General features: G+C 39.3%; 4 protein-coding genes across 4 annotated transcripts; 3 read left to right on the top strand and 1 right to left on the bottom strand.

Annotated features, from left to right (window-relative positions):
* Positions 1-7,271: 7,271 nt before the first annotated feature.
* GCK72_002681 (uncharacterized protein) lies at positions 7,272-8,999 on the top strand (the record flags this gene model as incomplete). Its single annotated transcript, XM_003112001.2, has 4 exons — positions 7,272-7,496; positions 7,550-7,831; positions 8,286-8,598; positions 8,857-8,999. The coding sequence occupies 4 exons, from the start codon at positions 7,272-7,274 to the stop codon at positions 8,997-8,999; spliced, it is 963 nt and encodes a 320-aa protein (XP_003112049.2).
* A 1,306-nt stretch (positions 9,000-10,305) lies between these two features.
* On the bottom strand, positions 10,306-13,608 carry GCK72_002680 (uncharacterized protein; the record flags this gene model as incomplete). The annotated part of the gene is made up of 9 exons (XM_053723546.1): positions 10,306-10,461; positions 10,744-10,930; positions 10,985-11,222; positions 11,267-11,441; positions 11,486-11,850; positions 11,900-12,347; positions 12,402-12,644; positions 12,891-13,205; positions 13,255-13,608. 9 exons carry the CDS (start codon positions 13,606-13,608, stop codon positions 10,306-10,308), a joined length of 2,481 nt encoding a protein of 826 aa, XP_053592191.1.
* Positions 13,609-15,367: 1,759 nt separating this feature from the next.
* On the top strand, positions 15,368-17,149 carry GCK72_002679 (uncharacterized protein; the record flags this gene model as incomplete). Its single annotated transcript, XM_053723545.1, has 9 exons — positions 15,368-15,460; positions 15,510-15,575; positions 15,625-15,795; positions 15,844-16,152; positions 16,201-16,558; positions 16,607-16,766; positions 16,813-16,938; positions 16,984-17,077; positions 17,132-17,149. 9 exons carry the CDS (start codon positions 15,368-15,370, stop codon positions 17,147-17,149), a joined length of 1,395 nt encoding a protein of 464 aa, XP_053592190.1.
* Positions 17,150-17,380: 231 nt separating this feature from the next.
* GCK72_002678 (uncharacterized protein) lies at positions 17,381-17,886 on the top strand (the record flags this gene model as incomplete). Its single annotated transcript, XM_003112107.2, has 3 exons — positions 17,381-17,530; positions 17,575-17,736; positions 17,788-17,886. 3 exons carry the CDS (start codon positions 17,381-17,383, stop codon positions 17,884-17,886), a joined length of 411 nt encoding a protein of 136 aa, XP_003112155.2.
* Positions 17,887-17,960: the final 74 nt, after the last annotated feature.

Here is a 17,960-nt window from a genome sequence, read left to right as displayed (position 1 = left end):
GCGAAAAAACAATGTTGGAACAGCAACCGAAGGCTGTTATTATGACACGCCAATTACATACGAATATGTGGTTTGTCTCAAGGCAAAAAGTATGAAATGAAGGGAAGAATAAGATGAGATCATGTTAAAACGAACAGAAGAAGAAGAAGCGTCGGGAAAATGAAGGTCAACAGAATCTTGTTTGGTTGCCCTTTGGTTATCCGTTCCTTATGAATTCTTTTCATTTTAATCTGAATTGGAGAACAGATTCAGAAATTTTTAAAGGTCTCCAAAAAAGTAAAAAATGAGCATTGGAAGTAGCTAGTCCATTTTGCCAATTCGTTCCCTTTGGAATTAGGTCGAAACGCCACGAATTGCTTAACAATCTCAAATTTCTAAAAATTAATGGTCAGCAGAGACAAGATCGTTTTTAAATGAGTTTTCGACAATCAATATGTTTTGGAAGCGTACAGTACCGGCCAAAAATATATAATATTTCGCTTTTTTCAGTTGAAAATGCCCAACTTTGAAAGATCGTCATGGTAAAACTAACCATCCCACAAACTAAATTATGTATAAACCATACAGAACAAAGGTAGTGCTTTATTTTTGTAGTTGACAACTTTTTGTACGAGCACTCCCTATCAGGTTACGTATCGACAAAGTAACTTCGCCCACAAATCGACGAGTTTCAGTGCAAAATAGTGCGATTTTTGAGTTGTTACATGAAAATGACCATAACTCTCTAGGGAGTGTCCGTACAAAAAAATTGTCAACTTGCAAAATAAAGATCTACTTTTGATCTGTACGATCCATTAAAAATCTACTTGATGGGCTAATTAGTATCACCATGACAAACTCGCAAAATTCGACCTTTTCAACTAAAAAAGGCAAAACATGATATCATTTTGGTCGGTACTGTATATCTCAAAAACTATGGAGACTATCATAAAGTTTACCAAAATAGAGACTGAGATGTTATCCTCCTAAAAATGAAAAGACCAAATACAATTTTTCAAAACGGAGTATAGGAATGCTCCCGGAAATTCAGCCTAACTTGAAATTTCACAAACTGTTCTTTGTCTCGGAAGAAGTTCTTTAAACTAGATGAGTTATCCAAATGAAGTCATAGTAACACCATTTCAAAGTAACCCATTTACTTCAGGAAGATATCAAAAATATGATTTTCGAATCCGGATTTGATCTCACTTCCATTCCGACATATCTTCTCTCATTTTCATTTTCCCGTAGACAGACTTTTGTCCTTCTTCTTCTTCTCCTTTTGTTTCCAAATAAAACAAAACGAGTCGTGATTGGAAATGCTTGAGAAGATGACTTTTGGCGGGAGAGGAGGAGCAGAAGCATATATGCATAGTTGCATAATAAGCACTCGGGGACTGTTCTCTCTCTCTCTCTCTCGCTGCTCCCGAATCGAGTCTTCTTCTTTTTTCCCGCACGGGGGGAAAAAGGGAAAAACCTTAAGAGGCAGAGACAGGTCGAGGGGGGGGGGGGGGGGAATAAAGAATTTGTTTGATTAGAAGAAAGAAGAGAATGAGACACTTCTTCTCCTTATTCCACTTTTTCCATTTCGGAACATTTTTGAGCATCCCCCAATTATTATGTTCATGAGTCTTACTGTCTGACTGGCGCCCCGTTGACGCTAGTTTGACGTTAGGAATGTATTCTTTTCAAGTTCCCTGAAAGTTGCTGAAATCCGAAACAGAATTTTAACCTTGAATCTCTGTTTTCAAAATTTTAGACTTTTTTCTTTCATTTTCAGAATGATTCTCAATATACAGTAACCAGGAACTTTCGAAAACATATCTAGATTACTGTAGGCTTGTAGTAGCTACATACAGTAACCGTAAACTATGTCAACCACTTTTCTTATTGATGAATATCCGTATTTCGACAACGAATAAGACGGGTTCCCTGGAATCTCAAAATTTGAAAGCGTCCAAGGCGCGCCAGATGTTTTGTCTGAATATGAGTAAGATTGCAATTCTTGAAAATGTATCTCCCAGGGTTACGGGAACTACAGTCTTCCAGGAAATGTTGATTTTCAAAATTATTCAGCATTTTCGAAACTCAGTTTTTGTATAAACCAGACTTGCAAAATATCGGCCCGGAGTAAAAAATGTGCACAATTTTTGTAAATTTTTATCAAAAATAGTCAAAAATTTTATGTATGATTGAGTTTTTATCGATATTTAGAAACATAGTCAAAAATTCGGCTTTAAAAAATACCAAAAAATTCAAATTTTCAAGTTTTTGTACTGTAACCCGGGCCGGTGAAAATTCTCAAATCAGCCGCTCCGGTGAAAATCTGGTATGCTCATTGCTTATGATAAAAACGCGCCTAAGGCGCGCCAGTCACAATTTTGATTAAGACATTTTAAAAAATTAGGAAGTTTGTTAATCATGTTTTGGGTATCTACCCAATTTTATGTCCTTTTCTGTTCATTTTGATACTAGGTTGCTATAGCCACATTCTAGGTATAGTAATTAGAACGACCTCGCCTTATAGACGCTCCCATGGAACCCCAGCATTTCATGTTCCTTCTACAGTAATCCCCGTTCTCTCACTCCATTCATTCCTCCAATTTCCCAATTTCCTTATTCCCACCGCACACCAGTTTCCTACCCATCTTCAGTCATTTTCCGTTTTTTCCACGTAAATCCATGACTCTCATGCTCCGAGCGGCGTGTCGTCATCAATGTCCACGTCAGTGTACAGTGCACCCATCGACCACTTTCTTCGTTATGTCTTTTTGAGAAAAGAGACGCATGAGATCACGATTAAGACAAACAATGCTTCTTCTCTCACTCTTCCTCCAGCTGTGTGGCTCCCTGCCTCCCGTGCTGCCGAGCAGGGCTCCCGCTCATTACGGGAACGTCGGAACAAATGGGAAATAGTGTGTGGATCGGAGAGAGTGGTCAGACATGACGTGCCACTTGCGAAAACACGCAAGGAGGGGAAGCTGATGATCCGGAAATGGCAAAAAAAACGAGAGGGAAAAGTGGAATCGCAACACTTCCCTATTTGCTAGAGGATACAACATTTTGTTTTTTTTTGTAAGTGATTGTGAGGAAGAATTTTGGTAAGAGTTAGTCATGAATTGGGTTGTTGGGGTGTTGGTTCCATGAATCACCAGTAGAATTTTTGTAATTTTTTCGTTGTTTTCGTTTTCAATCTTTTGGAATACGGAAGAAACGGAATCTCCTTTTTTCAAGTTTTCGAAATACTAGAAAGCAAGTCTAGATCTCCATTGACATCTTTTAGAATCCATGTTTTTGAGATATAAGCCTCAGAAAAATGAGACTGAAAGAGACGCAGAGAAGACAGAATGTCTTGTTTCTCGGAATCTCTTCTCACTCTCCTTTCTTTTGGTGACTTCTATCTGAATTATCGATTGAACATAATTTACTTTGATTGTTAACAACCTCCAAACTAAAACGTTTTTTAGAGATATTCGTCTTTGAAGCTCGGTGGCTGATAGTGTGAGAGAGAGAGAGAACGCAGAGAAGCTATAGTGTCTCGTTTCTCTGCGCCTCTCTTGTCTGGAATCTGTGAGTTTTCAACTGAACTTCAGTTTGATGAAGTTGGTGGAAAAATGAAGGTTTTGGAGGATTCTAGAGATACGTTACACCAACAAAAGAGGAACTTTTCAATGAGATTTTTTGAATAGTAAATTTTTTGTTGCTAAGTCCAAAAACTTCTTCTATCTCAAAACATCCAAAATTAAAAAAAAAAGTTTTTTTCATATTTTCCCTCTGAAAGTATGGAATCTTTCCTAAAATCTCCAACTTGCTTTACCTCTATCTATAAACACCATCACATTTTATATTATTTTTTTGGATTCCCATCATCACATGACCTCTTTCTCTATTTGAGGTTCCACTTGTGAAGTTCCAGAGTTTACAAAAAGAAACCAAATACAGTGGGAGAGAGCGTGAGTCACTTGACTATTACAGTAAGTCTCTCTCCTCCCCATTAGGTTATGATTCATTCTCGCTCCCTCCTCGCTCATGCCTCTTCTTCTTTTTCTTCTTTTTTAGACCTCTTTCTCTTCCTTACGTTCCCGAAATGATTGCTCCCAAATCACTTGACTTCTCTATATGCCACTAACTACCATCTACCGGTTAGGGCTCCCCCTGTCTTCCAACTCTTCTCCTGCCATTTTCATTTACTTTCCCACTCTTCCCTTTTCTTTCCCAATGAGCAAACAAAGAGAAGCTTTCCCCTCCTCCTACCACCAAAAGTTTCTTCGCTTCTTCTCCAAAAAGTCTCTGTTTCCACACAAAGTCAATTTGGTAAAAGAGAATCCATATGGTCTTCTCCTTCCCCCGTCTAACACACATATGGTTGACTCCTCGCTTTGGGAAGAAAAGAGATGGAGAGCTGTGCCGTCGTTAAAAGCACATGTTGGTGTCATAACTTTCAATCTTCTTCTTCTTTTTCCCTTTTCTCCCATCAGATCCCTCTCCAGATTCCCTATATATACTTACAGTATCCCCCTCCTACGTAGGCTAGTCTTCTTGCCTTGTATTGGCGCCGCCCGTATAAGCCCCGCCCACTTTTGCCTTTCTGGAGGAGAGGGGGAAGGGGAAGAAATATTTTTCTTTGATTTTCCGTTCCTTTTATTTTCACTTTTTAAATGATTATTGCTCATTTAACTGGAAGTGAAAGAGCCATAAATTAAGGGGGCGTGGCCTAATTATAGATGTGAGATCTTTTAATTTTTGAAAAATGTCGTACTTTTCTCTGTTTTTATATCAATTTCGAAAGAAAATAGGTTTAGAACGTTCGGTGAATTCGTCAAAAAATTGAAAATTGATTTTTTTTTTCATATTCTTGTCGCCTTTCTTCATTGAAAATTTACGGTCAGAATTCTCAAATAAACAAACTTTTTGAAAAATAGTTCGAAAAAAAACTTCCATTATCCTTTTCCGATTACGGTGGATTCTGAGCGAAATTTTTGGGAAACCCTTTGGAAATTTTTAGCCAAATAACTCAAAACTGATAATTTTTGGTTTCCAGTAACACTTTCTCAAAAAAATCGGAAGGGTTCGCTTTTAAGAATAGGACACGCCCCTAGAAACCATAAAATAGAAATTTCCTTGATCTCAATTTCCCTCAAATCAAGTTGATCCGCGAGCAAAGTTTTCAAAATTTTCAATTCGAAACACGCTCTTCGAAAAATAGGCCACGCCCCCTTCTACGGATATCCTTCTCTACCAAAGTCTGCCAATCTATCTGTTCTCTCCAAAAATAGAAAACAGCTGACTCACAGTTCCGTTGTAACATTCCATTCCATCCCATTCCATCACCCCCATAACCATATATCACGAATACTTCTGCTCACCAGACGAACACCTTCTTCTTCTTCTTCTCCTTATTCCGCCTGCTCGTCGGTATTGTAAAAGGAGAACTCCCGAGGCGAGACGAGAGAAGAAGAAGAAAGAGAGGCGGGTGGTGACAACTGTCGGGGCGGGAGGACGGGGGGATATCTCTTTGTAATAGAGCACTATGAGCGCATTTTGGGTCCGTTATCTGACCGCATATTGCGCGTACTTTAAAAGAAGTTCACCCGACTAGTCCGATCCGAAAGGAAGAGAATGATACTGCTATATATGTACAGTAAGACGCATCTGTTGGGATGTGGTGCTGAACGATCCAAAACTAGGATTGAGTAGTCTTTGTCAAATAGTAGATCAAAACATGTTGTCTTTTTTGTCAACAGTTTCGAAATCCTCCGCCCCCCACAAGTCATAAGGTCAAGGTTTCAAAGATTAGAAGCGGCGTGTCTGGTGCCAAGTTTAGTCTATGGATCCATCCGAAAATATTGATTGATTGGAAGTAAAAACCCTGATAACCTTTCCTTCTGAATTTTCTGGGTTAGTCATTTTCTATATTTTGTATGTTACACTACGACCAGACATTGATTTAATACGGCTGTTGGAGGGATCTCGGATAGGTTCGAAGTTTAGGAATCAGACTTTTTGAAACTTGGTGTTTTGAAACTTACAAAAACTATGATTAAATTCAAGAATTTCATACCCATAATAGGTGCTTTTTAACTTTTATCTAGCTTTCTCCCGGTTTTGAGATGCCTCGGTTTCAAAGCGTCTCTGTTTCAATTTCCAAATGTCCCAGAACAGTTTCATAACTCTTGCTCACCTGCACAATCCGGGTATTCATACCATGAATTTTTCCGTATTTTTTCCAGAAACTGTTGTCCTTCTAGTTCTGGAAGGCAGAAGAGCCTAAGCCTATTTTCTGAAAACTTTCCAAACAGCTACCGATCGATCTCTATTCATAGCGTCACTTTCCTTGTCCAGTTTTAGCAGCATTTTCATTTTTCAATTTCAATTTTTCCGTCTTTTTTCCCTCCCCGAAAAGCTTTTTGTTTCCATTTCTCTCTCCCCTTTTCCATATTTTTCTATCAATGAGTCACAACTTTCTCTTCCGAAGATTGTGATGAAACCTTGTTACCTTTTCAATGGGACATGTTCGTTTCTAATTGATCCTTTCAAAAATAGGTCATCTTGTTCATATAAAACTACTTATTCAACAAACCCATTACCGTATCCTTCTTCTACTTCTTTTTCCCAATTCCATCACATTACAACCGAAGAACAGCCGCGATCCGCCGATTCGGCCCTTCCTTCCTTCTCTCCGTTTGTGGGCGGGATCCCTCATATGTCATTCTGTCCCTTCTTCGACTGGGGCCCCTTCTTCCCATCTTTTACTTCTTTCCCGCGAGGGAAGGGTGCTCATTCCCTTCGTCACTATTACACACCGTTTCGGATTCTCTCCTTTTTGCTTCTTCTTCTTCTTCTTCTTTTGCCTCTTGCTATCGCCCATATTGCTCTTCTTTCGGGTGGGGGACCTAACATATGTGAAGTCTGCCGTAATAAGAGGAGAGAGAAAGAAGCATCAGACTCCAAATCAATCGATGCTTTTGTTTTTCCAGCAAAGTCACATGAACTTCTTTCTCTTTCACTCCCATTGATGATCATTCCGAAAACATGTATATAGAATAGAATCAGAATCAATTAACAAGGCAATCTACCGTATTCCCTTCTTCTTCTTTTTCTCACATCATTCGTCGTCGTCGTCCCGTAAAAAGTTACCATACCAATACTGGTTTCCCTTCTTTTCTTCTTTTCTTCCCGAACCGCGTCGCCTCCTTTCCGATCATTCCGTGATCATCATCATTATTATTATACTCTCTTATTCTTATTCTTCATTCTTTTCCTCCAAAACCATCACTCATTTTCAGAGAGTCATGACAGAAGTCGAAGACTTTGCCCAACTCCTCCAGAAGCTTCAAAACTCGAGTCCAGCTCTTCCAGAAGGCACGTCATCTACACCGACGCCTTCCTCATCGACAGGACTTCTTCCAAATGGAAAGAAAACAAAGGGGCGTGTCAAGATTAAGATGGAGTACATCAATAATAAGCTTAGAAGATATACAACTTTCAGCAAGAGGAAAACGGGAATTATGAAGAAGGTGAGTTCCGACTAAACGACTGAGCCATCTCTAGGCATCTCTTTCCCTTTCAGGCCTTCGAATTATCAACACTGACGGGTACACAAGTAATGCTTCTAGTCGCATCTGAAACTGGTCACGTCTACACATATGCCACCAAAAAACTGCAACCAATGATTTCATCGGATACCGGTAAAGCCATGATTCAATCCTGCCTCAACGCTCCCGGAGGCGAGGGATCCGACGTTCAACCAAGCCGAACGGAGTTCACGTTCGACTCCGGAAACGGTGGGAATGGAATGAGAAAACGGAAAATGTTGAATGATGTGATGTCAGCCGAGTCGAGCAGCCCATCGGTGAGTTTAGGAGATATCTTCCATATTACAACGCGCGTCAGCCGGCTTCTTCTTCTTCTTCGCTCCGATTGAAAGAAGGCACTAAAATGGCCTCAAATATCCAATCGGGAGAGCCTACGAAACGAGCAGAGAGTGTGGGAGAGGAACTGAGCAGCCGAAGAAGAAAAGAGTGAGAGTGTGTAATGTGTTTGGTGTCTGTGTACGACTTTGGTTACATTCGACTAATGGACAGATAGGTTCCCTCTATCACTTCTACTGATGACTAAATGATTGCTCACTTTACACCCTAATCAAATGGTTATGGTGCTGACTAAAATAGTATATTATTGAGATCAAAGTCTTATTTTCGGAAGTCAGGGGGTCCCGTGATTCTTATTGACAGCTATGGGTCATTAGTCTTCTTCTTCTTCTTTGACAAGACAAGCGAATCGAGTCAACAAATCCAAATTTTCAGATGGCTGGCTTCTCACCATTCCTACCCTCAATGGCGCCTCTGTTCTCAACATTTGGAGAAGATGACTACAATAACACAGAAAGTGGAGATGATTCAGATTCAGAAGAAGCTGCGTCGGATATTAAAGAAGAGGATCAAGGATCACCGACTATGGTCAAACAAGAACTGATTGAGACGGATAGTGTGACGGCTGCATTACAACAGACGATAAAGGAAGCAATGAAACAGGCGGCGTCGAATAGACAGGCACTGAAGAAGTCAAAACCAACTCCTAATAATCAGAAGGCCTTCTTCAATCCTTTCCTTCTTCAAGGTGAGCTTACAACTAGTTACTGGGAGATATCATAAAACCTGTAATGTTTGGAGCATCTTATCTCGGCTGCCTTTGAAGATATAAACTTTTTTTCCACTGAAGAAATATTCCATGAATATTAAGCTATTCTTTATCAGTCAGCAGCTGTTTGATATTTCCTTTGGGAACCGAGGTATACCGCTGCGAGCAGGCACCGCTAGGTTTTACGGTAGTCTCTTACAGTATCCCTAATCAATATTCGAATCCCCATATTTCCAGGCGGTGCAAATGCGTCAAACCTTCTCGCCGCTGCTGCCAAACAAGGAGATGAAGCTGGAAGCCTGTCATCAAACCATTTATTGTCTCTTGGACTGAATCTCCAACAACTGATTGACTCAGCTGCATATGCTTCAAATGAATAATATATTTAGTATTTCCCTTTTCAATTCATGACATTTTTTTCTTGTTCTCTTTAAACCCCCTTTAAAACAATTCCGTCTTCCAAAGACCACGATCTTGTCAACATCTGAAAAATCCCCTTTCTCTTCCTTTTTGTGTAGCTTTCAGCATAATATCACGCAAACCATTGTATCATTTTCTCTTCTCCCGGAATGACTTTTTATAGAATATCATAAACATTCTTTACTTCTAAAAAGGCTTTTCAACAAAAGATACATTTTTTATAAAAAGCGTAAACGGCGCACCAGACTCGATTCTCCAAACCTTACATCATCAGTACCCACCCCCGCATTGTTATATGAACCCATTAAGGTAAATATATAAACAAATTTGTGTACACCATTATGGAGCTCTGATTGTTTATATTATAATCAGAATTTGGCTTGAAATAGTGTATATTTGGAGGCAGAAAATGTTTTGATGCAAGGGAAATCGGGTGTCTACCGGTATGTAATTGTGTCAGGATGTCCATCTATCTCGTGGGAGAAAAAAGAAAAAGCATGGTTAATTTTGATTATTTTTCTTTAAAATTTACCATTTTCAGTTTTTTGTTTCCTTTCCCAAAGAAATCCCAGAAAATTGTGAGAAAATGTTCATTAAGACAAACTCAGAGCTCTTTTCCAATAGAATCTTTGCTTCTAAAAAGGAATTCATCATCAAAATCCTCCTCATCGTCGTCATCTTCTTCTTCGTCCTCCTCGTCTTCATCGCAATCTTCGAATTCGTCGTCATCGTCTATTGAAACTGCATTTTCAGAGATTTGCAACTCCCTCTCTGCGTTCTTTGAAGCAAGGAGATCTGAAATTGAATTCTTTTTTATCTTTAGAAAGTTAAACTAACCAGATTCAACACCCGGATGATCGTATATTGTCAATTCTTCCTCATCTTCAACGCATGTAGAATATCCGATGATTGATATGATTGTCAGAAGAATTATTGATTGAATTCTCATGTTTGATTTGAAGTTAAAGTTCTCGAATTTTAAGAAATCCTGTAATGTCAGAGAAACAAACTTTGCTGATGTGGCAAGGTTTCCCTTTTAAAGGTTTTAAAAGAAAAACGTGAAATGCTATATACTTTATTACGATACTTTTCAAAAAAGCAGATAAATTATTATATAAATTTTACATGATTAATGTATTATAACCTAGCGATCCTAGTTTTATAACTTTTTTAAAGTTACTAAACATAGTTATGAATATATTACAAGATTTGAAGGGACAGTAATGGCTAAAACGGAAAAATTACAGATAAAACTAGAAAACACATTCACAAGAAAAAGAGTTTGTCCCGGAGTTGTTCATCGGAATCTCCGTGAAGTGATTGGGCAGTCAGGAAAGCGAGTTTATGGGCGTATTGACATGGAGCAGGGACACGAACTGTACCTTGCCAATTGTAGTACAAGTGACACAATTTGAAGGCGAGCTGGAATAAATTAATGAATATTTAAACTATAATTCAGAAAGGTTGGAATCCTTGATTTAGTGCGTATCATAGATGTATTCATATAAGAAATTTGGAGATCTTGCTCCTTCATCGGACCATAGGGTTGATGTTTTCGCACGAAAGGTTGTAAGAAAGAGTTTGTCAAAAATCGGTGACACCAGGGTGGAATCGAACCACCGTCTACAGATTAAGCCTCCGCAGCACTACCACTGTGCTACCGGTGCGCCCGAAATATTTAAACCTTATTAAAGCAACGGTTACCTGCTGCTGCTTGTCTGGTCCAAGTCCAGTATCATCATAGATGATATTATAGGAAACTGGGGTGACAGTTCCTTGGTTCACGAATTGTGGCACCAAGTAGAAATCCATTCTCTCTGGACGAGTGACCACGGTGTCGACGACAGTTCCTGGATCTGGATTGATAGCAGTATTAGAACTTGCTCCTTGTCTGAAAAATCAAAATTTATTTGAAAATTTGGCAAAAAAAAAGGAAAAAGCCTACTTCAAAATGCGCATGTTAACACGCTTTGTGACAATGATGAAGGCCAAAGTGATGGGTTTGTGCTCCTTGTTGTTTATCTTAGCGGCTCTTTGAGTCACCATGTCACAAGCATCTCGAACAAGTTTGACTTCAGTATTCTTGATATATGGAATCTGTCCATCTCCAGCTCCATCTCTGTAGAGAATCAATCGGGTTGGAAGAGTGTTGTTGTTGTTGTCGTAGTACTTTTTCAGCGCTTCTGAAAATTGATTTTGAACAAAGTATAACGAGATTGCAACTCACTTCTAACGAAATGGGTAAGATTGTTTCCCAACTGAGTTGGATTCTCGTGTGGTCTAGTTTGAGAGTAGAACTCTGTGAAGTCTCCTGATGTTGTTGAGACGCAGGCTCCCACAGTCTTTCCCTTCAAAGTGGAATCATGGTAGAGATCGTAACCAACAATCATCGTGTCGGAGAGCTGAAATATACAGTTTCCATTTTTAAACTTTGATCGTGACCTACCGGAATATTGACTTTCCAGAGAGCTCCTCCAGTCTTACAGATCATTTGGAGAAAAATCTTCAGAACAATCGATCCAAAGTTCTTGTTTTCGCCACCATCACTAGATTTTCCAGCCAAAGTGCGAAGATTCACGCATTGGTTGGGGATTGGACATTCAACACAGAGGAACTTCTTGAGACTGTCGTATCTTGTCTTGTTGTCATCGACAAGCATCACAACGAGCATGTGAACTGTTTCCCCAGCGACTTGTTTGATTGCGAGTTTGACACCTTCCAAGTAGTCGTTTGGAGTCACTCCTTTGATTGGGACACACATTGGATCGCCAATTGGTACTCGAAGAGTGCTACCAAGACGGCTTGATTCGCCTGAAAATGAAATTTGGAACTTAAAAAACTCGCTAGTTCTTTTGCTTACCAATAAACTTTTGAATTAGCATTCCCGAATTTCCACTGTTCGGTCCAACCACTATCCAATTTGTCATGTCGGATCTCCGATAGATACCACTCTCTTTGACTCCACGAGCCCACTCAGCATTCCTCCCTTCATATTTCTTCGTTCCTTCTGCATGCAATGGTTCGGACTTCAGAACTCTGGCGTTGACATTCGCGAGATCGTCGGCGAGACGGATTCCCCAGTAGTTGAGACACGCCTGGACTCGCTCGTTGCTGTGGAATTCGGTGATCAGTTTCCTGGTTTCTTGCAGACGCTGTTGTGGAGACAGTCGTGTATACATTGCAATCTCCTTCATCATTCTGAAGTCCTTGCGCATCTCATCGGTCAGACCAGTTGGGAAGCAAAGTTCCGGGACAATGTAGTTGACCTGTGGTGGCTCTCCAGGTTGCTTCGGCTTTCCTTCGGAGATCTGAAAATAAAAATTTGAAATCCTAAAATCTAGAACCATATAGCTGAAACTTACGATAATAGGCTGGTCATCGTGTTTAATCTCTCTGCCATATTGCATCTTGAAGTATTCCTTCAGAGTAATTGATTGGCCGTCCTTCTGGAATTCACTCAATGGATTGATAGTCCAATCAAGTCTAGTGAATCGATGAAGCTTGTTGTTGTACAAGGTGATAATGGTGCTTCCACCATACATCTCGTTCATTTTCTCCTGAACACGTTGACGATTGTTCTGACTGGCACCCATCTCCTTTTTGAGCTGAAAGTAACAATTACAATGTGATTCAGTTACTGTAAAACCTGTAATAGAGGGGCACCTGTTCGGAGCGGTATATCTCGATTCTCAAAGCAAATATCAAAAAGCTGCTAACTGACAAAATATAGTTTAATATTCATAGAATTTTTCTTCAGTTGAAAATATTTTCATATCTTTAAAGACAGCCGAGATATGATGCTCCAAACTTTCTACTCCTCTATTACAAGTTTTAAGGTAATATAAGCTTACCAAATCGAACATGGAGTCTCTTCGAACCATCTTGAAACGATTTTCAACACAGAGCATCAACTGGTTCTCGTACATCCGGATTGCTGTTTCAAAACCCGGCAGAATACTCATATTGTACTCGCGTACGTTACGAGCATCTTTCGAGTTGAAGTAGTGACGACCGAGCTGAACCAACTGCATCTCGTCGAAGCAGCGACGAACGATGGTGTTGAAGATGTTGATGGTTTGGGCATTGTCCAACAAGAAACGGTTCGTTTGCTTGAAAATAACTTTGATCAAGTCGCCAGTGTTCGGATGTGGAACTTCGATTTCTTGCTGAAAAAACATTAATTAATTTTAGCTGAATATGCAATTTTAAACTCACGTTTTGATGCCATTCCTTCGTCAGGTACAGAATCATCCCATCAAACACATGATAGCATCCAATTTCGTCAGTGACGTTTTCATGGAGCAACATACGTTCTCTCACGTGTTTTGAGTCGACAACTGGATCGAACTCAACGTGAAATTGGTAGATACTGTAGTCTGCCTTCTCCATTTCGATCGGAACAAAATTGGCGAAGCATCTTTGAGGACGTCCGGACGACCCAATCTTCGGTTCTCCTGGTTGACGGACGAAAAGATCGGGTTGAATCGTACCGTAGTAGTCTTGAGTCCTCTCCCCACTGTTGTTAGTTCCAGAGCCACGTCCTCTACCGCGACCACTTCCAGAAGCCATTGTTACCTATAAATAGTGGGAATAAATGAAAATAAACCATTTTCAAGGAAAGAGAAGGAATTGTAAAGTAGAATGTTTCATTCAAACATTTCGAAAACTGCTAAAAATTACAAAATTGTGATCAAAAAACTTGACTGAATGGGTGCAAAAGACGAGGAGAACGGGCAGCGCGTAAAAATGACACGTGGCGCCACGTGTGTTATGACACGTCCTCCCAGACTGCAAAAAAGAACTGCAAGAAACGTGAAGCTGATTTTTTCACGTTTTAATTCAATTCTTTTATTTTCTGCACTGGGATTTTCTATGAGCCAGAAAACGCGAAATTTGGCCAGAAATTGACTTTTTCTTACAGAAAATCAGATTTTTAAAAAAAGAGTATATCTTTTTGGCCAGAAAACATTTCGAACAAAAATTGCACACATATACTTTAGGATTCTCTTCGACTACTGGATGAGAATGAAACTCCAGATATTGACAGCAAACAATGTTTAAGTTCCAATTAGATTCAAGTGGTAATACGATGGATCACACCAACTGACATGAGACATCAAGTTAATAGTGAGTGTCAACGCAGATCCTTCTGGACCAATCCACACCAATACTACCACAACAAGTTATCATAAGTTGAAAAGAACCGAACTAGAAGCTCACGATTCACTAAAATCTGCAAGTTATAAAAACAAGAAATCATTGATTTCCAAACATGGTATGAAAACAAAATGAAGGGACACGGAATTCTGGAAATAAGAAGAATGATTGATAGTGCTGGAGGAGATGAATGTGATGCTTTGGATCTCGGAATAGAGTAGATTCTTGAAAAGCGAAAGAATATAATTGGCATTACAGTATGCTGATTCTGAGATAAATCCAATTAATTTCTCTCCTTTCTAAAGGTACACTACACTTCAAGAAATATAAAGTTTCTGGATTGGATTCTTCAGTAGGGCGAGACGGTCATAAATGTAGAATACATTGTTTTGGAGTCATTAATAGGCACCGAAATTAAAAAGGGTATCTCTCGTTCAACAGTATTTCCGTCTGTGACTCTGAAACCCGCATTTTCTAATTACAATTATCGAAGCTTGGTGTCAAGTCGGATGCACAGATGTTCAGAAGTGGATTCCTTCCCGATCTCCTTGTCTATGTTTCCAGTACTTGTGAAAACCTTTTCTGTAGACTTTCTCCCAGATTCTACATATTTCATCGCTCTCTCAACCTCGATCCTTCCCATTATTGTTTTCTGATTGTTCCCCCAGCCGTTAATCACAATATACTCCTTCTGCTTAAAACATGTCCGTTTCAATTCACAATAAAACTTTTCTCGCTACTTGATTATTTAACGTTTAACTTATTAAAAGCAAATTTCTTTAACAAAAATTGTTTTGAAAGGAACTCATTGAAATTCCGAAAACCATGTGAATCCAAGTGGTTTTAAAGGGACATAGACTTTTTCGAAATAGTCTCGCAACGTCGTAAGAAAAATTAGAGATGGGCAACAAATACTGTAATTAAATTTCGATTGTTATCATTATTTGTAATTAGGATCTTTTCCAATTTTTTAAATTATATTTTATTCCACGTAAACAGTCCCATTAGACCTGCAGGCATACTAGCTTACTGTGGCGAAACGAGATATCTCCTCTGGGAAATCCCATGCGCCTTTAAATCTTCAGTTTGTTTTTCAAATAGTTTTCCGCGGTCTCTGAAATTAATTCTCCGATAACCGTTATCAATTTTTCATGATTATTCAATTTTCAGAATGAATTTTCAAAGAAATTCTGTTTTTACAAGTGTGACTCATGGTTTGAGCGCAGATTGTCGACAAGCCAATGCGAAACTGAGACAAACTCTGGCAAGTTTCAAAATTTTTCGTTATTCCTGGTAACACAGTTTTCTTATAGGAAAGCTACAATTTCGGAGCCTTCTTGATGGAAAAGACATGCTCGAAATGCCCGAATGATGATTGCGTATGCAAATTTTTACACATTTTAATTTAAATATATTTTTTTCTTTCAGAACACTTCTTTCATCTTCATTCTACAACAACGAGACTTTTTTCGCCTGAAAAATCAAGTGCAATTCGAGATCCCTCCCACTTTTATCGTCCACAACTCTTTCAGCGAGCTTCTGGAGGCTGACAGAAAAATAAGAAAGAAGTTGCTGGAAGACAACAGCTTGGGAATTCAGGTATTCTTTTAAATGCAAGTTTCGGTTTCTAGTATTGATTTTTTTCAGGTAGGTCCAGAGATGGCCAACAAGCTTGTCGATGCCTGTCCACCAGTTTGTAATATCATGTGCCAGACCGATTTCAAAGTCGGGAAAAGAGACATGGGCGATCAAACTGAAGAAATCGTTCGGAAAGATGCGGAGTCGCAATCTACACCAGAAGAACCGATTATTTCTGCACAGTCATCAGATTCTATTCACATGCCAACTGAAACAAATACCAGTTTCATCAATAGACATGAATCAGTTGTTCGCCAGCTCGAATCTCCGCTCCGTACTATTGAAGTACAACAAGAACAGGATGATGATGACGTCGTGGTAAGTTCACTTTACTGAAGAGGAGTTTGAGATTTTCAGTTCATTGAGATTCGTCCACGCAACGGTCCTCCAATGACCGTGAAACAAGAGGAGCCTGCTGAAGAACCAACTGAAGAAGTTGCAGCTACTGTACCAGTCAATGTTGAGCCAATCAAACCAGCAAGAGAAGTGAAAGATGAGATGATAGAAGAAGCACCTGAAGAAGTAATGCAACCACTCATCGAACCGCCAGTTGAGAAACAAATCGCGCCGCCACCGGCTGGTACTGGTATCACCGTCGAGCTTGAGACACCAGCTGCAATCACTCCGAGTACTCCAAACAATCTCAATCACTCGTTCGTTACTTCAATGGCGTCTTTAATGTCGAATGTTTCTACTACCTCAACTTCAGATAGTTTCTATTCACGTGAGTGTTTTTATCGAAAACTAGTCACATAATGTGACTGATTTCCAGCAGCTAGTTCCAATACGTCGATGTCCGAAAGCACAGGTGGAAGTGCCAAGAAAAGACTGAAGTTTTCAGACGTTGAAATGTGTTCAACGTGTTGGGCAGTCTCGTACTACACAAAACTCGAAGAATATTGTAGTCACGTTCTGGAAATGCATGCCGCAATGTAAGCTGTCCATTTTGTTGATTTGTGCTCACTTTTTGAATTCTAGCCCTCGCTTCAAATGTACCATCTGTGATAAGAGGCTGGGTAGCACTATCTCTGCGAATCATCATATTCGTTTCCATCCGGAACAAGGAGATGTGGCTAATCCACAAGCATTGATTGTTCCAGAAGTGTAAGAATAGTCAAATTTTATTTTAACCAGTTCTTACTATTTCAGATCGGAAGAAAGTATCCAAAAGTTCATCAGAGCTGCCATTCAATGTTACCCAGAAAAATTCCGTAATGTCCAGTCCGACGAGATTTATGGAATTGTAATTTACAATATTGCGTTTTTAAATGTTTTTCACTAATTATTGATTTTTCAGATCAGAAATCTGCCATAAAAACCAACAATTCATTGTTTTATCGCCTTCCTGTTCATCTACAACTACAAACAATTATCAATTCGCTCACTTATTTGCTTAATCAACAGTTCTTCATTAATAAATTTTCTTTAGGCGTCTCTGTCGACAGACATGTACATGTCACTAGGAGTATAATGCAAACGCGCTCTCTCGCATCGTTTTCTTTTCAAACACGTTTTTTCAGTGGGAATCAATTATTTTCGGCTCAAAATGCTCGACAGATTGGTCAGTCTCGCTCAGGAAATTCAGAAAATCGATGATGATGTGAAGGAATTGAGACAGGCAGAACAAGCCGTACAAAGAACGGAAAGAATGGATTTGAAAGTGTCGAAAATCGATGGTTTCCACGATAAATTGAGGGTATTGGGAAATGGAATGCGTCGAATAGGAAAATTATATTATAGGTAAAAATGGATGCGGCAGTGCAACGAAAAATGGAAAAGCTTGATGAGAAGTCTGACGAGCTGGAGAAAATCTACAGAAACCTTGTGTGCATGAGTTCAGAAGTTCCGACGGCGCAGAATTTCGAAGAAGACGCTGAATTAGTTTCTTCTTACTGTTCAAAGGTTGGGACAGATTCATAAATGAGTTTTCTCAAATAAATTATTAAATTTCAGCTGAAAACATTTCTTCGCTCCGATCGAAGTGAAGATTGTCCGAAAATCACCCTGTCAGTGGAGCAATCGACACGAAGGTTGCTAAATAATCCTGTTTAGAAGTATTCTTGCTAATTTTGCAATAAAGTTTCGTTTTTATCTTTTTTTGTGACTTTTTCACTGTGTTGTTGTCT

Source organism: Caenorhabditis remanei, chromosome I (genome assembly GCF_010183535.1).
Source record: "Caenorhabditis remanei strain PX506 chromosome I, whole genome shotgun sequence".
Taxonomy (NCBI): Eukaryota; Metazoa; Nematoda; class Chromadorea; order Rhabditida; family Rhabditidae; genus Caenorhabditis; species Caenorhabditis remanei.
The sequence above is the reverse complement of the archived record's forward strand: the minus strand, read 5'-3'. Positions and strand labels throughout refer to the sequence as shown.